The 14,470-nt window shown below is 34.1% G+C and overlaps 1 protein-coding gene across 1 annotated transcript; it reads left to right on the top strand.

Moving 5' to 3' along the window:
- The first annotated feature begins 389 nt into the window (after nt 1-389).
- Nucleotides 390-2,032, top strand: LOC134676477 (TD and POZ domain-containing protein 1-like). The gene is made up of 2 exons (XM_063534862.1): nt 390-550; nt 940-2,032. Exons 1-2 carry the CDS (start codon nt 522-524, stop codon nt 1,787-1,789), a joined length of 879 nt encoding a protein of 292 aa, XP_063390932.1. The 5' UTR covers nt 390-521; the 3' UTR covers nt 1,790-2,032.
- Nucleotides 2,033-14,470: the final 12,438 nt, after the last annotated feature.

Genomic DNA, 14,470 nt, shown 5'->3' with positions numbered 1-14,470 from the left:
AAATAACAATCTTAGTGATATTAGAGACCTATAAATTTAAAATATGCCCCAGAACGAAAATACTGGCCTCACAAATTGGTATTCTTGCGTCCGCATCTCATTTTATCGGTAATATCGGTCATTATCGGCGTTGAATTCGGCGAGCCAAATTGGTATTTGCGTCCGCACCTCCTGATTCGATCGGGCAATTGAATCAGTTTGGCGAAAAATTGACTAATCTGGATACGCCTATATGCTAGATTCATGAGCTCGATGTGCTTACGCGCTCGAGGCGAGCCGCGACCCGAGCCGCGAATGTAAATCGTCTATATGACACTCACGCACCATTCGACTACTCGACTTGGACTCGACTTTTGAGTATTGAATTAATCATGCTTGAACAACGGCGGTTTGATCAAATTTATAGAGGTGACTGTCTGGAGCAAAGAATATAATACTCACTAGGAGGTCTGGAGTATCTGGTGGTGACTGAGTTTCTTTGATAACAAGTAGTTTGACTTGACTCGAGTTTCGAACGCACAATGCTCAGAGCAACGGACTCCATGAAAATGTAAGTTACATTTTCATAATTAGTCATAAATCTCGTCAGATTCAAATTAGGCTTCATACTTCAAACTATTGCCGAACAGTATAGCGCTTACGGGGTCAAATTTATTTTCGTTGCCTTGTTTCTGACCACGTAACGCTTCTATTTTTGTTTTTTATCAAATAAAAAAAGTTAACGATATCCTAGCTGTAAATAATAATTTTTCTTCTTCTTCCTCGCGTTATCCCGGCATTTGGCCACGGCTCACGGGAGGCTGAGGTCTGCTTGACAACTATTGAGATAAATTACAAACTTAATTTCACCCCATACACTCAGTCACATTTTTTGGTGACAACAAAACTAGATTTTTTTTTATTAGTCCTAACTATAATTAATTATTTCCCTACTTGCAGGATCAGCATTGGGAAGAACAGCAACAGTTCAACACAATCATCATTGAAGCTTGTTTTTTCAATTGATGCACTAGAACAAGGCACCCATATAAGCCAAATCTTTGATATTTATAACATAGTAGACATACAATTTCTTCTGAAACAACATGAAGACAATGAAATTGATTATTACATCAGCGCAAAAAAAGTGGAATCAGCCAGCACAAGCAATTTAAAAATTAAGATTCAAAGAGCCTGCGGGGATACTCACACCTGCCATTTCACATGTAGAGATCACTGGAGCCAATGGCAATCTATAGGAACAGGCTCATCAAATGATTCAAAGAGATACCTTGATCTCTATTGTACTGTCTCTATCACTTCTAATAGAATCAATGAAGTTACAATAAGCCTTCATGAAGACAAACATCTTACCGACTTTCAATTAAGCACCACTGATGGCAATGTTGCAGTACACAAAGCAGTCCTAGCTGCAAATAGTCCGGTATTCAAGACTATGCTTAGCGGAGAATGGAAGGAGACAACTGAAGGCTGCCTACAAGTGAAAGGTGTTACTCTCCGGACACTTAATCATCTGAAAAACTACATGTATTTGGGAGTTATGCCTGACAGTGAATGTGACATTCGTTCACTTCTCTTAGTAGCACACTGCTACCTAATTGATTCTTTAAAGAAAGAATGCATCATTAACCTTGCTCAAAGTGTGACCTCTGAGAACTTGTACAAATTATTAGAATTTTCTACACTTAATCGGATCCCAGAGTTAACATATGCAATACTTGAAGCTGTGCCAAAATATATAGTGAAAATTTGCCAGAAAAAAATGAAGGTCCCAAAAGCTAACCATTGACATAATTTTATTAGACTTAGAAAATCAGTTAATTATTATCAAGCATTTTTCATTTGTTTAAATATTTGTATGATGAAGATCATGTTGATTTAATATATCAAAGTAATATTAAACAATATTCTTAGATGACTATTGTTTAAGTAGACATAATATTTATTTTAGGGACAAGGTAATATACAAAGTTGTTTATATCTATTTTATGATACATAGATGGTGTTTATGGCAAATACCACTTCATCTTCAGTCACCCATTTTATCAAGAATGATTAAACTTTGATTAACATATTTTACATGCTTTTTATTTAATTTCTCTTTGAAAATTTGAATTTCCCGCATCTTTTCTACTGACTCGTTCTTTTCGGTGTCTCAGTATAGTTACTGAGATTCCTAACCACTTAACTCAGACGGTTGATTAGTTAGGGACTATAAATTCTAGCCGGGGATATGAGGGGCCAGCCACCTTTAGTCCCAACTTAACTATTTTCAGTCTGAAAACGGCTACTTTCTACAAGAAAATCATACAAGATGACAAGAAAATCATCGAAATCATCTTGACGAACCGTCGTAGTTAAGTGGTTGATCTTTAGAAAGAGAAGGTCACCACAAACCTAGGATCGGTTGTACCACTTGTACCAAACCGTATGTCGCCGTTAAAGCGTTCACTAAATTTATTTGAAAGGGAAATTTCATACTTCAGTAGGTACTTAACTGGTGTTCAAGTCTGGGGGAGTAAGAAATAAAAACTTTTGAGCTTCACTATTACATATATAATTATCATTTCACATTGCCACATATCTATACCTATTACAAAAGTTAAGCAGTCTTTAGATTCAATTATTATGCCGCACAAAGCGAGTTTTGCGAGCGGGATATCGCTATAGATACACATGCTTAGCTATCCCGCTCATACACCGGCACGCGGTGCTGATCCTCATTATCGTATCATGTCATGATCAGAAGGCCTGCCGCGAATATAAAAGTTCGTAAATTGTGGGCATCTTTCTCTTTAAATCCAATTAAGGCGTAATTAGAGTGACAGAGGTAGATGCCCGCAATTTGCGAACATTCGTTCGTGGTAGGCCCTCTGGGGACTTGCCCACATATTCTACGTCTACATGGTCTACACTAGTTAAGTAAGGGCCACCCCACACTAGCATCTCTCTAGCGTCGGCGTCTACTAAACTCTATAGCTGCTGCTCGACGCAGCGTTGGCGCAACTGCCCAACGACGTCCTTTTCTATAGCGCTGATTGGACACCGACGCTCGAAAGACCCTAGTGTGGGGTGTCACTAAGGGTGGTATTCCGGCTGTCCAATTTCTTTGTCCAAAAACGTATTTTATTGTCTCACATTTGGCCTCAATGAGAAAGTGAGACGCAATGACATTGGATCAAGATATTTGACACATGGAATACCACCCTAAGACAAGACAAGATTAAAACAAAATGGCACATAATCACATTAAAAACTTAAAGAAAATAAAATAAAAAAATATCAGCGCACTAACCTACTGGCCCCATACTAAGTTTGAACTCTAAAAGTAAAATAATAGTTTTTGAAACTTAATATAAGTTGGACATTTATAAGTGTTCAGTATCATAATCATCAAGTACTTAAAACATATCTTAATCATAATATTCATAATACTAATTAATATATTATGTGCTATACTTATAGGGATCATTTGGACTAAAAAATATTTCACTTAAGTAATATTCATATAATTAAGTAGCCCACATGCTCTAGCAATATAAAACCAAAAAAACTTTCAACATCTGACATACTTTCTAAAATAATATTATTTTTCTAAACAAAATATTATAAGTTACACACAAAGGAAATTGCACTTAATCACTCATTAAAATAAAGGTGGGATAATCAATGTAAGCATGTTGCTCTCAAAAAGCAAAAATAATGGCAATCAACTTTTTTAGTATGGCCATTATTTATTTATTAATCAATCATAATCATAAACTTAAGTTATGGTCAGATGGAGAAGTCTGCATGCTTTCTTCTCTAATAATTAATAACAATAGGAACTAGATATTTTACAATATGAAATTGGTGTACTTTTAGACCAAGAAAAGTCTGCAGCGATTTTGATAATCCATGCAGTGCAAGTGTTATTTATACGTCATAACATAATTTCATAGAAATTTGACATTTAAAATAACACTTGCACTGCATGGGCTATCAAAATCGCTGCAGAAGTTTCTTAGTGTAACTCTATTTTACAGCCCGCTACAGGTTATTTATGCTCTATATAAGTATATATTGGAAGTACAGCCAGGCTCTATGCTGGATGAGCCATCAGGACCATTTAGCCAATTGGACATTCCATAGCAGAAGTATTGAACAACCAATTTAGCTAAAGCCCTAAATGACTCAACAATTATGGAGCGTGACTGTACCTTAAACTATTTTAAGGTACCTATGTACAGTCAGTATCAGAAAAATAGTAACAGCAAAAGTGAAAAAATATTGTATTGCAACACACATTTGTTGCTGTAGGAACAAGTATGTGTTGTGATATATTACACATTTAATATGCTTAAATATTATTACAAGTCCAGGTAGGCGGTGAACAGGCTGGAATATAAAAGTTACAATTTTTCAGCCTGTGCCATAAATCTGTATTATCCAGACCCTTCTTAAGGAGTTCATACAAAGTCATATTTGGCTTGGCTCTAAGCAGTTTCATCACCTTATTTTTCTTAAGTCCAGGTGTATCCAAATAAATGGTTCTGGTTGTGTAATGTTGACCACAAATGTTGTTCTCATCAGCCGGGTTTACGCAAAGTACTCCAGGGACATGTCTGACACAGAATATACCTTGTTGCAGAGCCTTCATGATAGGATGGTCTTCAGTGTTCGGGTCCAGAATGATTTCTATGTTGGGCAACATGTTCGTCGCCTTGCAGTTTTCTGTGACTCTCTTTAATTCACAGTTTATCTGATCGCAGATCTGCTCTGCAGGAGAATAACTAGGTATCTTTATAGTGTCTACTTCTGTGCAAGTTGTGGATGGTTCATCTGTGTTTTTGCATTGTTCTCCAATCTCTTTAATTTCTTCCTTTATTTCACTAATTTCAGACATCATTAGTTTCAATTCATCTTCGAGTTGACTAATTCTGTGCGATCCGACTAACATCATGCAGGTCTCTCGGTTTTGAACTGCAATTGCTGTTTCTTCAAAAGCCATTATTTTCTTGCTAATAAGTGCTTTTATTTGAGTTAACTCTGACTCCATTTCTTTAAATTTAATTTTAACATTATCAATTACCCTAATGTTTTTTATTAATACTCTTGATAAAAGTTTAATTAATTCGTCAGTGACGACATAGTTATCATTTTCAACAGCATTCCCGTCGTAGGTATTCTTTGGAAAATATGTCTCGTCGATTTCCATGTCACCAATACCACTCTCATCACTAAATATTTTATTTTGAAAATTGTTATTTTCTGGTGTATTGTTATTTCTAACCTGCTCTTCGAGTCTTGCAATGTATGATTGCTGTTGGTCTAATTTTCCCTCCATGCAACTTAACTTCTCATTCATGTTTGCTTGTAAAACATGCATGTTGTTCATGTAATCCTTTTGTTTATGTAAGTCACGTTGTATTTTTTTTAACATATTCATCTCCATATTGTTAGCAACACTGGCGATCTTTAAAAATAAAACAAATAAAATGTAGGTAAGAATTGATTTTTAATAAAAAAATAACAGGCGGGTATTCTGGAGAAAAAAAGATGATCGAGATGTAACGGCTGGTTCTTTGTTAAAATAATATAAGTTTAATTAATTGGAAAAGCAGAATACATTGATTTACAAATCAAAGGCTGTATATATTTCTGGAAGCAGATGACCTTTAATATATCCGAAGTGGTAAGAACGTTTAGACAACCTCAGGTATGTGTTAATTTTGATTACATACAAATTTTAACAACTACACGCCTACAATTAGGAATATCACTTGTATTAAATAATATTGGAGTAGTGTAAAATAACTATACACTAATACAATATTAGTGGCATATGTAAGTAGTGCCAGTAAATTATAAAAAAATATATACAATCATTGTACAGGGTACAAGTATTGAGATTACAAAAATAAAGGAATAAAGGTGTTTCTGATTAATATTTGTTACCTATTTTACGAATTGACGTTTTTGATAAGCGATTAACTTCAACTTCAAACAATTTTATTGCCAATAGTTATATGACTTAAGTACCCTGTAAGGGCACAGCAATTTGTCTTTTACATAATTATACATAAGTATTAAGTATTATCCTTATAAACTACACTGTACAGACATTTTAATAAACTATGTATAAAAAAAAAGAGTTAATAATTATGCAGTTTCAAGTACTGTTTATTCCGGGAGGATCACCAAAAAAAAAAAACTCTTGCAGTGAACGGTAACTCTTATCCAGTAAATACTTCTGTAAAATGGGCTCAAATGATTTGGGATTTCTTCACTTAAACAGATAACTGGTACATTTTGCAATAGGTACATAATTATGTTATTATAAAATCATTTAAGGTTCCCCCTTGGCTATCCTGATTTTATTAAAAGTAAGTATTCATTTTATAATGATGATGGTGTTATGGGTAAGTATTTCTTTTATCAGCATAAAGTACCACAATATGATTTAACTAGCTGACCCGGCGACTTCGTATGTCGTTGTCAGTGAATGTCGTGTTCGACTGTTCGTGCTACCTTTCAGGTGAACTTAGTTTCGGCTTTTATAGCTGACCCGGCAAACTTCGCACCGACTAACAGTGTAAATAATTATTTTTATTTTAAAATATTTCTGTGTCAACTTAGTTAATTAAATGAAGAAAAGAAATAGTAAGCATCAAATTCAATAAAACAAAATGTAATTAAACTCGGAAGATAACATTAAACATGTTTTATAGGCGATTGGCCCGAAATTGCATGTTGATGGATTGTGATCTGAATTCAAGATATTTTTGGAAAAGTATTTCTTAATAAATAATTTTATATTGATAAATCACGCAGAGATGATGTACAATTAATGAAATACGTGATTTTATGATCAAATTTATCTATTGTACATGTTTGAATTACGATGTAAAGTTATATATCTCAACGTCAAACAACAAGAAGGACGAACTTATGCGGCAAAAGGAGATGGATGGACCCGTGTTGCATCATGTGTTGTCTGTTAAAGCGCAGTGGCGCCCTCAATCATTTTCTACAATTTCGTGTCGGACTACCCTAGGAGCAATCTTATGGCAATGAATTACTTTTATAATTTTGTTTACGTCTATTTTAATAGGTATTAACTGAAATAAATGTCATATACTGAGAAAGTTACCAAGGCCTACATAAAAACAAATTAAAATATTTTCAGTAAAATAATTTAATTTGTTCTAATATTTCTAACTGTTTAAATAGTTTATCTGATATTCCGATGGAGACAAATCAAACAGTAAAACCATGAAAATGGGTCAGCTGTTCTCGAGTTATGTGTTGTAATATAACAAACACGACTAAGTTTTAAGATAGGTATATAGACTATTATAGATTGTTTATATCATTCAGTGATTTTAGTAAGATTATTTACGAGTAAGCTAAAAAGAAAACTACCCACTAAATATCAAGTGCAGACTACAAGATATTAGCAATTTACGAAACGCTTGTTTTCGCTTTCACGCCCGGTCCAATGTTAATTGACCCCATGTGATATACGGCCATTACACGTGAATGAGGATCAGCATTATTTGGGTTTTCCGTGATGCAGCGATCGGTGAGCTTGATTAATATAGAAATGTATGGTAGACTAACGTTACATCTTATACAGTAAGTTCATTACAACTTGCATCGTTTGTCTGCACAATAAAGCTGATATTTCAATGAATAATTTAGTAATGGGGATGACAATTTTTAATTAATGTATCAGTCGATCAGGTTTGTTTTGAGGATCAAATGTGTAAATACAAACCCAGCAGACAATCAGGCGACACTCAGCACCTACTTTATAACCTTTAGACATAGAATGGCTGTAAAATGGTTGCATAGTCTTAGCTTAGCCAGGCTGAGGTGACATAAAACTGGTTAAGAGGTTCAGCTATAGCTTTAACTTACAGTAGCTGTTTTTGCTGCTACTCGTATAATGCGTGTTGGGCAGCTGGTGTTGTGGCTCTAAGTGAGTTGTAGGCGGCTGCAATTTGCACTTTGGCTTCTGAGCGGGCGATAAAAAGTCTTTTGTAGCTCCTTGTATTGCAATCGTTGCTTGGCTCCTTTGTGTCACTTGCAGTTGAATAGAGAAGTTGTTAGTCGCGGTTGTGGGTCACGTAGTCGCGGACGAGCGCTGTCCAGTCCAGTACCTTAGTACACCTTATATGTTATTAGAGACTAACTTACAAGCTGAACCTATAGCGCCATGTAAATTAGGACGTAAATACTGAATAAAAATGCATAGCTTTACTCAATTTTGAACGAATGTTAGCACCATAAGTACTTAAAACCGAACTTCACGAATGTAATTTGATTTTCGGAAATTACATGCGGTGGACCACAATTAGAAGACTGTTATTTTTTTGGATAGATATGCCCAGTATGGTCCAGTATCAGGTCCTGTAAAGTTTTGTTAATGGTACATGTATGTATCTAGTTATTGACGGTATGATTGGTTCCGATATCATAAGTCTGCTGATGACGCTGATGAGCACTATAATGTTTCTTTTTATTTCTCCATTGGATTTCGCTTCAAGCTGTCACAGGGTAGCCTTACGAACGATAATACAAAAATGGAAAATAAAATACTCATGATCTTCCCATCATACTACTTATCGAAATGACGCTGACAGGTTAAATGAGACGTTCGAACGTAGTAGTAAAAGAGAGTACAAATAGAAATGATTTATTAGCAGAAAAAGGGTACAATAAGTGTCTTGGGTTAAGTGTGTAATCGTTTCACCTTCTTCAGCTGTTTATAAGCAGCATGCAGTACACCGTTAATAAGAAATTAACATAGTTACATTTATAAAACTACGAGGTACATGAGCCAAAATGGCAAACATAAATGAACATTAAAGAATAGGTATACTTAATAACTATACCACCAAGGTATATCATAGACAACAGTAATTAAAACAAAGTAACATTTAGATATCACACAGCGAGTACCTACAAATAGTAAAAAAAAAAAAAATTGGTTCGCTCCTTATGAGCAACATAATCAGTAGGTAATGTTACGAGTATTATAAAAGCAGTGATCTAGAAGCCAGTCCAATGGAAGTTTGTTAAACTTATGGCCCCAAGTGATTATGTGAACAGGTATAGTTATTGTATATCTTTATATAAGCATTTTTTCTGCATGTCTGTCATACAGCGTGGATGGTGTAAGATATTGTGCTCTTGGGTTGACGGAGCACATATCATAAGGTCTTGGAAATGTTTTGGATATGATTTTTGATAATTACAGATTTTGAGTATATACATACATACAAGCCAGATTTACAGTAATATTTAAATAGTGGTTTACAACTGATCCCCATAGGAGCATTTGCTAAAGTATGATGAGACGTAGCCGTGATAAGCCATAAGGACTGCTTCGTAGGAAACAGATAGTCGTAATTTTTGCAGGCCAAGACGAAATGGTCAATTCTTGAACATTATGACAGAGTGGTTATGGTCCTTCCAATTTAAAAATGAATCGAAATTTAAACCAAAGAACTTAATTTATGTTACCTGTTTTATGAAATGCATAGTCATTTATATGAATGTTGAGCTGTCGAGGTATTGTTCCATATGAGTGAATTGCATAAATTGTGTTTTCTGAGCTAAATAAGAAGCTTATTAATTTTTCTATCCAATATTTAGTATCAGATAAGGCATTATAAATATCTGTTTTATACATACTTTGATCTTGACCACTAACTGAAATTATAGTTGTATCGCCATCTGAATATCATTAATGAAAAAAAATCCCCTTCCCCCCTTAAGTAATAAATAAGTGTAGCACCTACTTTAGTAATTAATTTGGTTGTTAGTTTTAACAAATTTACTGATTTGCGTACACTGCATTCTGTTGGCTAAGTAAGATTTAAGTCAATCATTTGCCTGGCCTCTAAATTTCATTAGCATATAATTTATTGAGATGCTCGGCATGATCAATTAAGTCAAATACTTTTGTCATGTCGAGGAAAATTTCCATAATCGGTGACTTATTAAAGTTTTGAGTCACAAATTTGACACATTCAAAATAAGCCAATTCTGAATTTAGTCCTTTACGGAACCCAAATTGGTCAGGGTGTAAAATATCATGTTTAGTAAGGAAGTTATTATTGTCTTTTGTTAATAAAAAGCTTTTTCTATTAATTTTGATATTATTGGGACAATCACTATTGTGCTGTAATTACACTGTAAAACTACGATCTGTAATTATTGGGATCGTTACTTTAAGATCGTCAAACGAAGCTTTAAGCTGTTCTGGGAAAAAGCCTTGACTGAAGGATAAATGTACATGAGCAAGAGGTCTGCTTAAAAATAACCTACTTAACTTCACTAGTTCGCTTGAAATATCGTCAATACCAAAAGTTTTACTATTACTCAACTACTGTTGGCATTAAGAACATCGTATTATGGACTATTCTCAACATTTAGTTTGGTTGTTAACTTATTAAAATTACTTAATCGATAAAATGATTAATGTAGGATAGTACATTACCTATATCTTACTAATTATTATTGGTAGATCTTATAATTCATTTTTAAAGTAATTATATCTGTTGTCTGATCTAAATTTGGTACCTGCGTGGGTATATGACATTCCAGGTTGCTTTACATTTATATATTATTATTAGAAGATACATATATATTTGCTATTGCAATTTGTGTATACCTTTTTTAAATATCTTACCATAATTTTGAAGAGTTTATTGTTTGGCAGATAATCTCTTAATTCCCTTTTGTCGATGATGATGATGATGATAATGATGGGAAAACACAGATCGAAAAAAGTCTGAATAAGACACAGGATAATTAAACGCTTCCTGAGCGTTGTTCGAGCTAATAACTTCACAAAAGAAGAGAGCCTCAGAGCCTTTATACTATCATGAAACTTTCGAATGTTAAATCAACAATAAATCCTTTTCAGTTCAATCCAGGTCGTACCAGTCTTGATTTCATTAATGTTTAAGGTGACAGGTCATAATCTGATAATTCAAGTTGGTGGGTGTCAGTTAGCATTACGCACACATTAATACATAAATCCTAGTTGGTGCTTTTATGTGCATTGCCATGTTAAAACTTCTCATTATACTTGATAGCTCCTTTGTAGATGAATTATCTTTTAGAGTGTCTATATTCCGATCACCATAAACAACAATATTTCTCTATTTGAGTGTTAAAAATTGAAGTAAATTATTATCAAGCTTGTGAGGAAAAACACAGTAATGGGACTGAGTTTTTATGGTATTCTATAAATTGTAATTGTTATGCAGTAAATGCTAGTTGTATCAATGCCGCAACATTTAAAAATGAAAATGAAAAAGGTTTAGTGAGGCAAATTAAAGTAGAAGTTTGACGCTAAATGTGGAATCATAACCTTATCCTCATTTTTATTGTTCGGTATGAAATAATTATTTACTTTTGAGTGAAGAAGTGACGAAAAAGAAATTGTTAGTTGTCTGCTACTAATTGTATTACCAGTTGTAACTGACATGAGTTTATTTTCAGTGTTTGGAGTGTGTCCTCACGTCTACGGCGACGTGTACACATAAGACGGAATGTGTGATCTCGTCTACGGTGACGTGAGTAAGAAGGAATGTGTGATCTTGTCTACGGTGACGGATACACATAAAAAAAAAAAGAAGGTATGTGTGATCTTGTCTACGGTGACGGACACACATTAAAAAAAAGAAGGTATGTGTAATCTTGTCTACGGTGACGGATACACATTAAAAACAAAGAAGGTATGTGTGATCTTGTCTACGGTGACGGATACACATGAGATAAGGAGTGTGTGATCTCGTCTACGGTGACGTGTACACATAAGAAGGAGTGTGTGATCTCGTCTACGGTGACGTGTACACATAAGGAGTGTGTGATCTCGTCTACGGTGACGTGTACACATAAGAAGGAGTGCGTGATCTCGTCGACGGTGACGTGCACACTCGCAAAGAAGCGACGTCTACGCTGAAGAATTGTGTGATTAAATTGAGTGCAATTTCTGAAATAATTGCTTGCATAATGAACGTTATGTTATATCAAAGTGATACATTGCCATAGAAAGTTTTATTTCATTTTAGTTTTTTTATATGCTTATTAATGATGTATTGTATAAGATTAAAGTTACATTTTGGAATACTAGTTTTGTTAACGTGTTTATTGTAAATAAATTCTTGATTGTTAACAGATATAAAATAATTGTATGAGGCCATACGCCTTGTGTAGAATGGCCGAGCATTAACCGGAATGGGGACATTCCTACAACAGAATGGCCGTCTGTTAGCAACACTGGCGATCTTTAAAAATAAAACAAATAAAATGTAGGTAAGAATTGATTTTTAATAAAAAAATAACAGGCGGGTATTCTGGAGAAAAAAAGATGATCGAGATGTAACGGCTGGTTCTTTGTTAAAATAATATAAGTTTAATTAATTGGAAAAGCAGAATACATTGATTTACAAATCAAAGGCTGTATATATTTCTGGAAGCAGATGACCTTTAATATTATTAACCGGCATTTTTGATACAAGGTACAAGCAGCGAAAGTAGAGGAAAGCTAATGAATGCACTTAGAAATTCGTCGATTTGCAACCTCCTTGGAATATTGTATTTGTCGTTCCAAAGTACATAATCATTCCATCAGAGTAACACTTGTTTACAAATATGTTTAGCTTCCATAATTTGTGTACACGATCTATAGAAAACAAATGAAACATGTATTTTAACCGTTAATTCAGAAAATTAAAGCATCAATCAAATAAATGGAATAAATGTCTGTCAAACTCATGTCAAATATTTTTTTTCAACAATTTTACCCTGGATGCGGGTTATTTTAGCTAATGAACAGCCATATATTGCTTGACACGATAATGCCGTTTGACGATAACCATTATTGCACAATCTGTGGCCTATTTTATAAAGCCACAAGTTACAATTTATACTTGGTCAAGCAAATCTTGTCAGTAGAAAAAGGCGGCAAATTTAAAAAATGTAGGCACGAAGAGTTATCGTCCCATAGCCCCTCAGCTGTGGGAGATGAATATGGCCGCTCCCCCTCATCTGTGGCAGCCTAAGGGGTCTGCTCCACAGACAGGGTTTCTAGGTCCACGTGCAAGTGGAAAATTGCGATTTATTCCGTTTTTTACAATGATACAGTCTATAGTTTGTATTTTTTCTGCCCTTTATTTAATTATCTAACTGCTACTTAAAATTACGACCATTAAACTAACATAAAATAACTGTACAGTCGAATTCAAATTATAGGTACCGAAATGTATCTTTCATTTTCTATTGTAATAAAAAAATAAACAGTTTTTAGGCGTATCTGTTACTCTAATTATGTACATAATGTAATCATACACATCAAAAAAACATAAAATGTCAGGCTTATCAATTAAATACATAATATATACCATTTGAAAACTTTATTGAAATTATGTCTGCCCTAGAAATGGCGCACGTAAATAAGTTTATAATTACATGCATTGTGGAGTCCTACCACACCCTATGTAATAATTTTATACATAAATAAGAAACTTAAGTTGTAAACTATCTATGGCCAAAGTAATAGTAATGCAGGTGCGGTAGTTATATGGTAAGAAATGTTTAAAAAATGCTTTTATTTCTTGATGCACCATTGATAGCCCACAAAATGTTGAAAAATCACAGCAACCAGCAGCCTTAATCCAAAGAAATTCCGTTTCTCAGGGTATTAATGAAACAATATTTAATAATAAATAATCGCACTTGTTCTTATTAAACAAAAACATCTAAAAACTTGATCTGAAAACAAGACAAATATAGACCAAATCACATTTATATGGTTTGATTAATATGGATATACCTAGACCGTAAGAGCAATAAAGGGATATTTCAGAATGTGTGAAGAGTAACACCTAAAATCTTAGTAGCAAACCCCACCACCATCATTATCATCATCATCATCATCACTGTCGCCTAGTACCCATATTAAAAGCCTTGCATAATTAATTTATATAAAAAATTTTATACCTACTCGTCAATCTCAGTATAAAGTTCATGGACCAAACAATAATCTTACAAATTAAATGTCCAGCCCTTGCTCTCACTCATTACAGTTGCGCTGAGCTGTGTTATTATAGCCTATGTGGAAAGAGAAGTATCGTAGAATTAGTTAGTAAGTGGAATGTCCATGCTATGCAAACGTGCGTCAGTAACATGACAGCGCCGTCTGTGGCGACAGCCTGGCAGGTGCTCGTCCAGTCTGTTGGGACAGCCCGAGAGGTTATGTGCCGACCGTTATTTAGTTTGATAGCTATTATTCACTTTAAACAGATTTTAAACTAATTTCATTGTATTTAATATAATCTATATGAACTACGACATATTATGATTGTTTTGAGACATAGTAAAACTTATACAAATAATATGAAACCGAGTAAGAAAATTTCGGCTATGACTTGGCATGTCATTTCTTCACACCTTTAGCACTTATATTATT

Source organism: Cydia fagiglandana, chromosome 24 (assembly GCF_963556715.1).
Source record: "Cydia fagiglandana chromosome 24, ilCydFagi1.1, whole genome shotgun sequence".
Lineage (NCBI taxonomy): Eukaryota > Metazoa > Arthropoda > Insecta > Lepidoptera > Tortricidae > Cydia > Cydia fagiglandana.
This window is presented reverse-complemented; position numbering and strand designations above follow the sequence as displayed.

What these genes read in the sequence shown, in the direction of transcription:
- LOC134676477 (XM_063534862.1), top strand. Translation starts at nt 522, where the DNA reads ATGCTCAGAGCAACGGACTCCATGAAAAT. An exon ending in GCAACGGACTCCATGAAAAT is followed by an intron (nt 551 to 939) that starts GTAAGTTACATT and finishes CCCTACTTGCAG; the next exon opens with GATCAGCATTGGGAAGAACA.